Source organism: Fistularia commersonii, chromosome 2, assembly GCF_037954325.1.
Source record: "Fistularia commersonii isolate RoL2024-O1a breed Wild chromosome 2, RoL_Fcom_v1.0, whole genome shotgun sequence".
Lineage (NCBI taxonomy): Eukaryota > Metazoa > Chordata > Actinopteri > Syngnathiformes > Fistulariidae > Fistularia > Fistularia commersonii.
This window is the reverse complement of record NC_141285.1, coordinates 1,879,102-1,894,107: the sequence shown is the minus strand read 5'-3', so window position 1 is coordinate 1,894,107 and position 15,006 is coordinate 1,879,102. Positions and strand designations below refer to the sequence as shown.

The 15,006-nt window shown below is 37.8% G+C and overlaps 1 protein-coding gene across 1 annotated transcript in view; it reads left to right on the top strand.

Annotated features, from left to right (window-relative positions):
* The first annotated feature begins 4,228 nt into the window (after positions 1 to 4,228).
* slc18a2 (solute carrier family 18 member 2) overlaps positions 4,229 to 15,006 on the top strand; it is a 29,612-nt gene continuing 18,834 nt past the window's right edge. The window contains exons 1-2 of the mRNA XM_086164102.1: positions 4,229 to 4,411; positions 7,091 to 7,424. Of these exons, the coding sequence (XP_086020228.1) occupies positions 4,279 to 4,411; positions 7,091 to 7,424 (467 nt within the window). The 5' untranslated portion in view covers positions 4,229 to 4,278. The remainder of the gene's footprint in view (positions 4,412 to 7,090; positions 7,425 to 15,006) is intronic.

Below are 15,006 nucleotides of genomic sequence, written 5' to 3'. Positions count from 1 at the left end.
GTGTGTGTATTATTTTTTTGTATAAATTTGTATGTATTTAAAGTATGTGTATTTTTTATCATTTTATAATATATTACACACATCTTCTCCTTTAGGCTTTTCCCTTCAGGAGTTGCCACAGCGAATCAACTTTCTCCATCTAACCCTATTCTCTGGACTGTTGACCCTAAGTACCTGAAATCCTCCAGCTTCTTGATCTCCACTCCCTGTAGCCTCACCGTTCCACCCGGGTTCCTCTCATTCACACACATATATTCTATCTTGGTGCAACTAATGTTCATTCCTCTCCTTTCCAGAGCATACCTCCACCTCTCTAGATTTTCCTCTACCTGTTTACTGATCTCACGACCGTTCACAATGTCATCTGCAAACATCATGGTCCATGGGGATTCCTGTCTAACCTCATCTGTCAGCCTGTCCATCACCATTGCGAACAAGAAGGGGCTCAGAGCTGATCCCTGATGGAGTCCCACCTCCACCTTGAACTTCTCTGTTACCCCTACAGCACACCGTACCAGTGTCTCACAGCGAGCATACATGTCCTGCACCAGTCTAACATACTTCTCTGCCACTCCAGACTTCCTCATACAATACCAGAGCTCCTCTCTTGGCCCCCTGTCATATGCTTTTTCTAGGTCTACAAAAACACAATGCAGATCCCTCTGGCCTTCTCTCTCTGCTTCCGAACACGCCTTCCTCTTCTCCTTCTCTGACCTACAGTAGCCCAATTTCCAATGGTCCCCTGTAGGTCATCGGAACCAATGGCGGTCGTTGTTAACCGGGACCTAGACCGATCCGGTATGATCTGGATATTTTGGTTGATTCTCACGTTTGGTTTTGGCAAAAATTTTGCGCCGGATGCCCTTCCTGAGGAAACCCTCTGCTGGAACCAGGCTTGGGACCGACTCAGGGAGACACTGCTCCGTTTCTCCCCGAGGCCTTCAGGCCAGTAAATCTGCAGTGTTAAAAGTGTCTCGCCCGAGGCTCCGGTTTGACCCAAATCTCTCCCTACGAGGTCAAACAAGGTCGAACGCATGGACGTACAAGGAAAATTAATCATAGGATCCTAGTCAGTGGCTTTTTACCCGGGGCGAAATCATTTATTCCTCACCAGATGCATAATTATCCATTCAAGATCACAAGGCCAAGGAGAATAAGGAGGCAAACATGTGCATTTTTTACTTTGTCGTTACATAAATAGACGTGACGAAACTGTGAGGACAACTGGCCCAAAGCATCACCCTGATTGCCATGTGCTTTGCTGATGATGGAGCTGATGACTGTGTGTGTGTGTGTGTGTGTGTGTGTGTGTGTGTGCGTGTGTCTGTGTGTGAGGCGGTTATTGGTCAGAGTGCAGGTTTTAAATAAACATTAAAATGAAATGAAAAAAAAAAGTGCACGAGCTCACAGATCAACAACACAAAAAAACAAAACAAAAAAAATAAAATCAGATTTTTGTGCATCTTTAATAAAAATAGCCTATTAATTAATGTATTAATTAATACAATATATTACAATATATTAATGGTATAAATGGCATAAATAAAACTGAAGCCATCGGGAAAGTAGTGGAATAATTCTCTTATTTGTTTAATTGGCTTGAATGATTAACTAAAGTATGCAAACACTTGGTGGTAATTTTGAAATATATATATGAAAAACACATATAGGCATATGTCATCTGTGTGTGTGTGTGTGTGTGTGTGTGTGTGTGTGTGTGTGTGTGTGCGTGCAATCCACTTGTAGAAACAAAGCTTTGAAAACAAACTCAACAAATTGGGCGAGCTGTGCATTTTTTTCAAATTGTTTTTCTAAAAAATTAAAATTGGAATAAAATAAAATAACTTTTAACATCAAACTCAACAAATTGGCCCAAAGGTGACATTTTTTTAATTTATTTTATTTTATTTTAATCCAACAGTGCAAGCTTTAGATTTCTTTTTTGAAAAGTATAAAAATTAAATAAAACAAGTTTTAACAACAAACTCAACAAATTGGGCCAAAGGTGCAACTTATTTTATTCAATTATCTTTTAATATCGCCAATGGTGCCTATTTTTTGTTAATTCAAAAAATACAAAAAATTAAGATTTGACCACAAATTCAAAAAATTGGGAAAATGGTGCAATTTATTTACTTATTTATTTATTTTTGATTAGGGCAACGGTGCAATTTTAATTTTTATTTAAAAAAGATAAATTTTGACAACAAACTAAAGAAATTGGGCCAATGATGCAGTAACATTGAATGGCCACAAGATGGCGCTGCAGTAAAACCTTGCGGAACCTGAGGAACATGCAGCGTCTCCTGGACTCAACATGGAGCTGAACTTTATTGATCCCCCAGAGGGGAAATAGCTTATTTATTGGAAATTATTTGTTGCAATTTTACATGGTGCTTTTCTGGAAAAATAAAAAAAATAACGTGACATTTGGTTGATGAGTTATAGGAGAATTATAAACAGGTCAGTGTGGAAAACTGAATAAATGCAGATGCCTCCATAGAGGTCAAAGGTCAGGGGCCCGCCAAAATATTTTCCAAGTACTTTCAATCAAAATAGATGTGAGAAACTTCTTTTTTTTTTCCTTTTGTTTAATTTTGTAAATTGTACCGACATTATTTTGTAACGCCGGTGCATTTTACGGTATAATTAATGATTTGAAAGGTGAAATAAAGTGCCAAAAAATGTAAATATTTAAACTGCAATTTTAATTTTGTTCAATTAACATGATACCCGTGCATAAAAATTAAATAAGAAATGTGGCCCGCTGACAAAATTATGTTTATATTGAGGTCCTTGAGATAGCTTTGGTTAATAATTGAAAAGGGTATTTAGTTTTACGCTTTTTACGCTTATCAAAGCAATCTAAGTCTAACAAAGAAAAAAAAAAACATTATTTGCTAAGTTCATTTGTTGTGCTTTCATTAATCCACCCATCTGGTCCAAACATGCTTCAATCACAATCACATTCACCGCAAAGCAGCAACACACACACACACACACACACACACACACATCACGAGCACTCTGGGATTCAGCATCTTGCAGGAAGACACTTCATGTATCGAAAGCATTCATAGTTTTTCTGCTCAGAAAAGCAAAGCTTTGGATGAATTTTAACTTTGGAGGATTCATTTTCCTTCACTTCTTGGGGGAAAATAAGAAAAACAGGTGTTAAATATTCCGTGCTTCAAATAAACTCGTGGTCCGATGCCTGCCAGTCACTCTGAATCAACCGAACACAAGACTGAACAGAAAAGTTTTTTTAAATTGAAATTAAAAGTGTCTTTTGCAGCGGATAAACCTGTGTCATTAATAACTGAATTTCCCCGAAGGCAAAATGGAACATGACTCCTCACTAGCTGCACCCGTTCAGGTTAGAACAACATCTCAGCGCTCAGACGAAGACAGAAATATGAATCAGAATCAGAATCAGAATCAGAATCAGAATCAGAATCCTTTTCACCAAATTGCTTTTTGTTGGAAAAAACAGCTCCTGCTGCAGAATCCAACAAGAACTCTGCATAAAAATAAAGAATAGAATATGAAATTATAAAAATAAAATGAAAAACAGATAAGCTAAGCTAAGCGAAGTTAAGTTAAGTTAAGCTAAGCTAAGCTAAGCTAAGCTAAGCTAAGATAAGATAAGATAAGATAAGATAAGATAAGATAAACTCTATCAATCCCCTTGGGGAAATTCCTTTGTCACAGCAGCGTAACAGTAAAAAATAAAAAAAAATAAAAAAAAATAAATGTGAATATAAATATCAAAATTAAAAATAAAGAAATAATTAATAACATTTTTATAATTTTTTTTATGAATTCAAAAAATATTGAGAAGCCAAAGGTTCCATGATTTTAAGCGTCTCCCCCCGTCTTCTTGCGCCACGGAGTCAACACCAAAAGCTAATGAACAACTAAAGCATCGGTTTGGTTTGCGTGTGCGTGTGCGCGTGCACGTGCGTTTCATTGTCGTGCACAAAGCATCTGCGTGCACGTAAAGGCTGAATGAGGTGAATAGGAGGTGGAAACAGCAGATGTTCTCCCGCTGCTGGTGACCCTGCATGTCTCAGGTAACCTCTTTCTCTCTCCAGCCTCTCTTTTCCTTCATCTCCTCATTTCCTCCTCCTCCTCCTCCTCCCTCTCTCTCCTCCCTCTCTCTCTCCCACATCTCTTATATGTTAGTTATTCCCGGCTGCGGCGACATCAGCAGTCCCTCCCCCGGCTCTCCAGGACCCGCTCGGTTCTTCTGGTCCTGCGTCTCTGGACTAACTCGCCATGGGGAGGCTGGACGAGCTCCGGCAGTTTAATTTGATCAAATGGCTCCGAGAGGAGAGGCAGTCCAGGAAACTGATTCTTTTCATTGTTTTCGTGGCTCTGCTGCTGGACAACATGCTGCTGACCGTCGTGGGTAGGTCGCCTCACCTGTTTTTATCCAAGCTTTGCAACAGGTGGCAACGCACGTCTCTTCGCAAAGGCTGCTGCGCTTTTACATGTGGAAGGCAGATATTTAAAGTCTGCTCAAAGTGGCAGAAAGTAACTTTTTCTTTCTATAATCGTCGTGTCAGTCGCATCTTTATCCGGCGACATTCGATTTATCGTTCGTCATCCGTTTGTTGAGTTTTGACCAGGGAATCCTCATTTTTGTGAGCAAATGCAAAATGTGATCATTCATCCTCGGCTAAATTTGAGTTAAATTTCAGCGTGTACCCGTTTGCGACCGATTTTACAAACTTTATAGTTTTAATATACAGTTCAAGTCTCCCATTAATAATTCCTTAGATCCAGATTTTCGGAGGATCGTTCAAACTGTGACACTATTAAAATGCCTAAAGTCACAAATGTACCGAAACTACATTGTGTTTTTTCCGGTCTGGTCAACACATAATCACTTCACGATGCAAAACCCCTTTGCAAACGCATTGATCCGCCAAAATTGATCATACGGAGACACGGGAGGCGACGTTCCATGTGAATCCCCCGACCCTTTCCCTGGATGAGGCCGCCATTTTCTGTTTCCGATCGATCAGACTTTTCCCGGCAGAAAGTTCGTCGCATCGTCGTCGCAAAGCCGTCGCTCGCGTCGCTCGGCTTTCGGTGGCCGGACCTCGTCAGTGATTTGCGACCCTTAATTTCAAAATAACAACAACCAAAGGGCTTAAGAATAAGAATAAGAACAACTTCATTTATCCCGAAGGAAATTGTTGTGCCAGAGTTTCAAGTAAATATAACAATAACAAATAATAGTAGGAAATCGTGTAAACAGTAAAATAAATAAATAAATAAATAAATAATAAAAAAAATTGATTATTTGATTATATATTGGTAAATATATCTATTATATATTGGTAAATATCAGCAGCGTGTCCATGCATTCCTGTTACTGTAATCGCTGCACGTGAAAAAATGTTTGTTTAAATTTCAAAGCAACATTGTTACTCAGCTCAACAAAATACCTATATTTTTTCAATTGATTTATACAGTTATATATTTATAATGCATTCATTTGTTCATTATTTATACCGGTTGTGCTTCCTGCGGTGCTGAAGGCTCATCATTCATCAATTCATCATTTATTGAAAAAAAACAAACAAAAAAAAAAAAAGGGCGTCACTTGCGAATCAATGAGTTTCTGCAGAATTTACATTTATATTGGACATAATATCAGATCATGGATCCATTTTCTTATTATATGAAACTGCTAACGCTCATCACAAACATATAGATGGTACAGAAGAAACGTCAGCCAATTACACATTTCTCCCTCTCAGTGTCTTTTTCTGATCATAATAAATCATAATATACCTTATAGTTTTATTTTAGTTTTACTGTTAATATAACAGTGCACTTTACTGCTAATTTGCATTTGATTCTTACATTGTTAATTTCATGACATTGCTGGATTGTGAAAAACAAAAACATTTTCTCGATTCCTCTGAGATAAGATAAGATAAGATAAGATAAGATAAGATAAGATAAGATAAGATAAGATAAGATAAGATAAGATAAGATAAACATTATTGATCCCCTTAGGAGAAATTCCTTTGTCACAGCAACGTTGACAATATCGATAAATTTGAGTATGAATATAGATAAAAGAGACAATTAAAAGATAGCAAAAGACATATAAATTAATAAATTTAAAAGATAAAATGATGAAATAAAATAAATAAATAAAAAAAATTGAAAAGGGTGAGAATAGAGAACCAGCATGACAACAAGGATAAGAATATTAATAGAGTGACAATAACTATAACAAAAATAAACAGGATGCAAGTGGAGTGACAACAACTAAGATAAAAAAAAGGACATTTTAATTGACGTTTCAATCATTTCATGTTGTAGAGCTCATTTTCTTATTTGTAAAAATCAAAAATACGGACGTGACAAATTTTCTCACAGACAAATTTGTGAAAGACATCACGGTTCTGTCTATTTTTGCAATAAATCAGACAAAAAGGTTGTCAATGCATTCCCTTTGTTATTAATATGAATGAAGCTCCACTGCCGCAGTCTGTCATGTGATCAAACCGACCCAATGAGATGACAGTATTATAAGTTTACTTTGCTGTATTTTCACTGAGGCGCCAATTAAAAAAAAAACAAAACATCAAACAAGTAAAATGGCAGTGATTTTTTTTTTAACCATTTTGCTGATTTTTTTTTTTTTTTTTTTAAATTGTAGTCATTTTGTATGCAACAATTGTTTCAGTGAATAGGAAGCGAGATGCTGATAAAGAAGACGTGCAGACGTAGAAGCAAACGTACGAAAAACCTCAGGGTTTGAACAACCGAGCTATTTTCCGCACTTAACCGATGTTTCTGCACCTTCCGATCACATCGACGTTGACGTCGTTCCGAAATGTCCGAAAGTCAAACTCTCCGGTAGAGCTTTCGGTCCAAAACTCAAGAAACTATTCTATGGTGTGTGTGTGTTTGTGTGTGTGTGCGGTTGTGTGTGGTTCAGGGTGACTCATCCCGCTCGAGGTTCAGCGTCGACACGGCCTCCTCAAGATTAGCGTTGTGCCGGCGAGCATCAGTCAGTGGTCATGTCATATTTCATCTCCTCACGCCTCTTTCTGCTCGGCAGTTCCCATCATCCCCAACTACCTGTACAACCTGGATGAGTCATCGGACGCGGCGCTGAACAACTCCCGATCCCAGCAAGGTCCCGCGGGAGCCTTCAGCAGCATCGTGTCTCTGTACGACAACTCGGTGAGGATGTCGGGTTCCAACGCCACGGCGAGGTCGGCCGCCGGCGTCGCTCCGACCTCGGTCGCCCCGCAGCCTCCGCGGAACGACTCCGACTGCCCGAAGTCCAACAGCAGGCTTCTCAACGAGAACGTCAAAGTGGGAATGCTCTTCGCCTCCAAGGCTACCGTGCAACTGATGACCAACCCCTTCATCGGGCCGCTCACCAACAGGTGCGTCGATCGCCGTGTTTTGGCGTCGAGGTTTTCGGTCGTTCGCGCTTACGGCGGGTCGGACGAAGACGCGCTGAAGGGATTTCGGATGTTAATTCCCCTCCCGAACTCCCCAACCGGGTACACGCTAAAACACAAGTTGCCATATGTATGACTTGACACCTTTTCTGCTGGTCATTTAATTAAAGTCTAGATCAGGGGTGTCAAACTCATTTTCACCTGAAGCATCATGGTTGCTCTCAAACAGTAAAACAGCAACTAAATGTAACCTCAACTGAATATAACTACAGTAAACCCTCGCTATAACGCAGTTGACCCTTTGCGGCTTCACTGTTTTGCTTTTTTTTACAGTCCAGTTTGTTGTGTACTGCATGCTAATTGGCTAAAGGACGGTAAACCGGTGTCAACAATCTCCACGCTTCATCTCTGTACAGCTCGGCAAATTCACGTTTGCAAATTTTCTCCGTTTACAAAACTCACAATGTCGACGAAACGTCAACGTCGTTAACTGTCGCGGAAAAAGTGAAACTTCTGGACGTGCCGAATGAAGGTAGAAGCTCTGCGTCTGTAAGGCGCCGGTACGGAATAAATGAATCTTTGGTTGGTTCCATAAAGAAGGAGGAAGATAACATAAGGACGAAAGCGGCGATGAGTTTTAACAAAGATGCAAAAAGGGGTTGTGATTGTCCGCAACAAGACCATTGCAAGGACGGAGTCTGCTTGAGTTTTGTGGATTCATGACTGCAGGAAAAAGAACATTATGCTGGATACCAACGTTATCCGCTAAAAAACTTTATGAAACCTTTGCTGACAGCGTTTACATTCATGACAAGCTGACGACTTTGCGGATTTCGCCTAATGTGGGTTATTTTTAGAACGTAACCCCCACAAAAAACGAGAGTTGACTGTACTCCTTAATGTTAAATAACTCTGAATTTATGACTCTAAATCTAAAATGTTACACATGCATTTGCATAGATGTAAAAAGATGATGTTTGCTAGTTGTTCCGGTGCAAAGCTACTTTTTACGAGTGCGGTGTTTTTGGTGAACACATTCTGCTGCTATCGTTGTTTGGCTATTGTTTTTCTGGAAGGCTAACATTAGCATACTTAGCTGCAGTTTGGTGTCAAAACGCCAACTAAGATTCTACTCTTTGACAAGCGACGCTGCCTCGTTACGCAAAAGACATACCGCTTTTTCTCCTTGAAGCACAAACATGTTTTCCCTTCTTTCTTGAAAAAGCAACTTTTCTCTTCCTGGACATTTAGGGATAATTTGTATTTCTCCATTCCACATTGATGTGGATTCACAGCGATCTAATGGCGGGTTGCCGTCACTTGTTAGGTAGCATGATCGGCAAGAGTTGTTGGAAATGTAGTTTCTGGTCAAAGCATGCGTTTGACTTATTTCTTTTAAGACAATCAGACCTTTTAAGACGTTCTGGCGGGCCACTCAAAATAATGCGGCGGGCCACATTTGGCCCGCGGGCCTTGAGTTTGACACGTGTGGTTTGGATGATAATAAAAGAACAAAAAACAATGAAATCAATTTCGTGTTTCACTAAATTGATTTCATTGTTTGCTCATTCTGGAAGGTAAAAAAATGTAACCTGAAACAAACATTTTCATTTACCCTCAGCATAATTCAGATGAGCATATCATAATCAAATGTACAGTATTTAATGTACTATATTTCTAATGTAAGTATAGTGTGGCAGTATTGATACAACCTAAAGAAGGCTTTTAATAATATCAATAATTAGTTATTATGAAAAACGACGGAGTGTCACCTCATCGTTTTAATCTTTGCATATCGTAGGATCAAGTAAAATATGGTTGTCCAACGCCGGCAAGAATTTATCCCGATCGCATAACATCAGGAATAACTGTAAATGAAATGATGTTTGTTACATATCTGGCCTGATTAAGGACTCAATGTTTGGTCGCAAAAGAAATCCAATTTGTGGAAAACCAGCATTGGTCTTTTTTTAGAAGTATTACTTCTGAGAAATGCAGTGGAAGTGACTAAAAACAATGGCGGTGGAGCATGATCTGATTCCAAAAGAGAAAAAAAAAAAAAGGAGAAAGCAGGAAACATTTAGGAAAAGCTGATTAGCATCAGAACAGAATGAGAAATGACAGAACGACATGGTTCCTTTCAGGCATGAGTCGCTTCCTGCTTGCCCACGGCCAAAGTCTGGTTTCGAGAACCCCCGTTCTTTCGGAGTCAGACGCACTTCAACAAAGAATAACATTTTAAGTCTTATCGTCGGCCGCTTCCGACAAAAAAGTGAGCGCAGAAAGTGGTTACGGACTCCGCGTTCAAGCTGCGGGGCAGGAAATCGAAGACTGGAAACGGACGATATATTATAGCGACGCGTCCTGTCACGTGGCGTCGGCCCTCAGCGGATCTAATCCAACAGAACCAAACGGAGCAGAATTCCTGATAATACGTGTTTTGTTTTCATGCACGACTGAGGAAGTTCACAAATGCTGCAGAATCATACCGACGGATAAACCCGAAAGGCAATTATCCTTCCAATGCGAGGCGGCCGCGGAAATTCACCGACGCGATCGATACCGGAACGTACGATAGCTGAATCCAGATCATGAATACAAATATCATAATCTGAGGATGATCATATTTATTTATCTGTATTGGAATAAGAAGAAGAAAAGAAAACGGTGCCTGGTTAGAAATAGGTCGACTGAATAAATAAAATAAAATAAAAGTCCTCCAAAAATAAATAGAATTTATGAAACTATTATTATTATTATTATATGTGTCAACAAACATCAATATTGTATAGTGTAACCTCCGATTAAATTGTTTTCTTATCTGTACATATTTGAAAATGTAGGAAAATGGTGAAGACAATGTTATAAAGGTGCAAAAAAAAAAAAAATAGAGCCTACATTTGTTTAAAACATCATGCCAGAATAAGTTTTTGTACAAATAAATGATCTTTATTTTTGGAGCACTTTTACAGTACAATTAACAGAAAGCCTGAGACGGGGTATATCGATGTGCACAACAAACGTGCAAAGGTGGATTTCCATACAACCTGCGCAACAACCATCATTGCACGACCCCAAATTGACGTCCAATTTTGGAAGGAGGTTTAATGAGGATATTGAAATTACCGTCCTGCATGGGGTTGGATTGATCGCCGGAGAAATCCGTGCAGCGCAGCGCCTGTTTCTACGAAACCCGCATCCCGTCGACATCCGCCGGGCTCAGTAATTCACTTTCTGGCCTCGGTGATGTGTTTTGATGTGCCGGGTAATTTCCAGCGGGAGTCGTCTTGACGCCGAAGCAAAGTGAAACTGCAAGGAGTCGCTGATGTTCTACGTGGCGTCGGCTCCGTCTCTACCTGACAAATAATCAAATCTGTCGTTCGGATGTCTCCGTTTTCCCACCTTATTATCCAAAAGCTGCACAATGTCCGATTGCACGCGAAGCAAGAATGGGTGAAAGGTCGTTGCCCGGGCAACGTTGCAGGAAAAGGGCTGCTTCTCACTAACTGACACAAAGTAATCGCACGGAGAATGATCCTAGAACAGATCTGGGCGTTTTGCTTTTTTATCTATTTTCTTTGAATATTTTGACAAGTATTTTCAATCCATGTTGAATTTAGAAACTCCTTATTTTTTTCCCTTTTGTTTAATTTTATATGGATGGTTACATACAAAATGATGTCGGTACATTTATATGATCATTCATGATTTTAAAGTTGAAATAAAATTGAAATATAAAAAAAAAATGTAATATATAATATTATTAAATACATAAAATTTTAAAAATTTAATTGCAATTTTCATTTTCTTCAATTTACATGATAACTAGCTGGCCCGTGCTTAAAAATTAAATAAGAAATTTGGCCCGCGATCCAAAATAATTGTCCACCCCTGTACTAGAGCATACTCATGTTTAAAGAAGGCATCTCAGAAGGGTTTCAAACAGGTCAAAACATCAACAGAATGAGCTGGAGAAGGTAGATGGTCTTTGGGATTGAGCAAGGACCGTTTGGCGCATGAAGAGGAGACCAGTGACGATTGGTTGCCAATCGTTGAGGGGTGTGATAGCCAACGGTGAGGCTGTCCGGGTGGACGTTAGAAACCAACAACCAAGAACCAAATCTTTATGAACTCAATGTCCGAGAATTTAGAGTTAGCAAAGAACAGTCGATACGGTTGGTATCAGAAAAATCCAGCTTTCCAAAGAGCTGTTGTTTGCATGGGTTCTCCTGGTCCCATCCCTGAAAAGTGTTCAGATCCAACCTTGTATGCTCCGAGAAGGACGATCACAGCTGGGTCACTGCAGTATTTATACTCATAACATACTACATGTACTCATATACATGTGCTTGTAAATACACATGTATACATGTTACAGTTAGATTTATATACCTTTAACTTTAACCTTTAACATTTTGTTTATTTTATTTTGATCCCTCTCCACTTTATTCTGTAAGCAGGAGCTGCAATTTCCCCCTTGGGGATCAACAAGTATTGTTATTCTGATTCTCGATCCTGAACCCAATGCCTTGGTCTCTTAGACGTGAAGTTTAGGATGAACTTTGAGCCCCTTTCGGCCCCAGTATCTTGGACTATCTCAACCACGGGCTGAATCATTCCTGGGCTGCTGTTAACGGGGAGCCGCTTGGACGACAAGAAGAAGTTGGAGCTAAAACCGAACATCGACTTCATTCAAATGACGCCAATTTTAACATAAACAATGTTGAAAATTGATTCGAAATCAAAGAAACGATTTGGACGAGAAAATGGAGACGGCAAGGATTATTTTCTCTCTCGAAGAAAGAAAGGAACTCGTATTTCGGGTTCAGTCTCGGCGCCCAATCAGGACAGAGCGCTATCGCCACAGATGACGTCAAAACAACGTCGCCCAATCACTGAAAATTGTCATCGGCATTTAAAAACTGATAAAATCACTAAGAAATCAGTCAGAAAAAAAATGCTTAAAAATCAGAAACGACACAGACAGGAGCTCAAATAAGCATCAAAATAAAATCAAATGTCCATGAGCTTTTTCCAATGGAGACACTCATTGTCATTGTTGTTACTTTTTGATGTTTTCACCCGAAGCTAATCATATTTGCTTTTTTATGAGATGAGATGATGCTCGGGAAATTGTTTGGCAGCTGCAGCAAGACATAAAAGAACAAGACACGCTAAAAATACACATAAAAAATATATCAAATAAACTCTGAAGTGCAAAAGGCGGCCTTCTGAGATAGAAAGTGTGATCAATAAAAACAGAAGCGCTAATAGTTACATGCTAAAAGCTAAAGCTAAAGCATGAAACAATGATAGCTTTAATTTTCATGAATGAAATAATAATGGCGGAGGAATCATTTATCTTTCATTGTCAGCTTGATTGCTGTGTCACGTAAAATAAGATCAAATAAGATATAAATGTGAATATAAATATGAATAGAAGATACACAAATATAAGATAGAAATAATATGAATTATTTAACGAATATGAATATAGACATAAAATAGAAGACAAAAACATGAATATAAACGTAAAATAGAAGAGACGTATATATGAATATAAGTATAAAATAGAAGAGTAGTAAATGTAGATATAAAATATAGGATACATTAATATGACTAAATATATGAAATATAAGAGGCATAAATATAAATATTGAATAGGGGAGACATAAATATGAATATAAATATGAAACAGAAGAGACATAAATATAAATATAAAATAGAGGAGACATAAATCTGAATATAAACATAAAATAGAGGATACATAAATATTAGAATAGAAGAGACAAATATGAATATAGACATAAAATAGAAGAGACATAAATATAAATGTAAAATAGAGGAGACATAAATCTGTATATAAACAGAAAATAGAAGATACATAAATATAAAGAGACAAATATGAATATAGACATAAACAAGAAAAGATATAAATATGAATATAAATATAAAATAATATTTAAACATAAGACAAAAGTATAAGACAAAAAAGTGACAACAACAGCAAGGATAAAAAATTGATTAAAAAACAAGAGAAAAATTGGATAAGCAGGGTAAGAACAGAATGAAAACAACAAGGATTAAAAAATATATATATATATATATATTGAAAAGGTGACAAACGTGAAAAGGTATCAAACTCTTGCATTTATAAAAATGTTGAAAAAAAACAAGGAAAAAAAACGAGATGAAGAAAATAATACGATAAAGAAAGCAATTCCAAAGCAAAAGAAACATGCCGCAAAAAAAAAAAAAAGTCATCGTCAGCCAGGAGCTGCACGGACGGTGCAATACAACCCAGACCGTCACAATCCTGCAGCTCGGGTAATAACCAACTTATAAGCCTGGAGCCAGCGAGATGCAAATGCCGGTTGCAGAGGAGTGCGAATTATCCACACACACCTGGAAGGCAGTATTTAGCGTGTCAGCCGGGCGTCAGACGTGGTGTAATTGAGGCAGTGTCATCGCTGATCCTGAGTCACCTTCCCTCGTGACAGAGGACAACGGAAGGCAAATCAAGCATGTCGCCTTTCCAACAGGATACAAAAGCTCGGGTAGCTTTTAGCTCTTTAATGAGGGAAGATGTTGTCACCGCTGTGGTTATCAATGTCAGGCTGACAATCGCAAACCGGAAAGAATGTGTCATAAAGATGCTTTGTGGACAAATACTAGTCGGACAGGTCTTTTTAAAGAAATGTTGATCTCGGGTGTGTAGTTGTGTTATCTTAGCATCTCCGTTCATGTCAAATGTGTAGCGTGTGTGTGTGTGTGTGTGTGTGTGTGTGTCAGGAGATGAAAATCTGCATTTTGGCAAATTATCCGCAAGGCCTCTGGTGAGAGAAATGGTCAAATTTATCGCAACAGTTTGTTATCGGCCCTGATTCACCTTTACGTCAATTTTGGGGGCGGGAATTGATGTGTTGCTAAGCCAGATGCTGGATGATAAAATTAAAATTCTGTTCTCCCCTTCTCTTCCCACATACAGCACACTCTCCATCTCATAAAATAAAATAAAATAAAATAAAATAAAATAAAATAAAACAAAATAAAATAAAATAAAATAAAATAAAAGAAAAGAAAAGAAAAGAAAAGAAAAGAAAAGAAAAGAAAATGAAATAAAATAAAATAAAATAAAATAAAATAAAATAAAATAAAACAAAATAAAACAAAATAAAATAAAATAAAAGAAAAGAAAAGAAAAGAAAAGAAAAGAAAAGAAAAGAAAAGAAAAGAAAAGAAAAGAAAATGAAATGAAAGAAAATAAAATAAAATAAGATAAAATAAAATGAAATGAAATAAAATAAAATGAAATTAAGTAAAATTACATTACATTAAATTAAATTAAATTAAATTAACATGCAAGAGGGTAAGTTGGAGACCCTACATTGCCCAGACTTGTGAATGAGTGGGTGAATAGTTTTATAATGAATACAAATATTAAATTAAATCAAATTAAACTAAATTGAAAAAATTAATAAAAGATAAAATGTGAAATTCACTCTTAACTACAAAATTGATAACTACTTTTGGAATTGGTAAGCATGCAGCTATATTATATTAT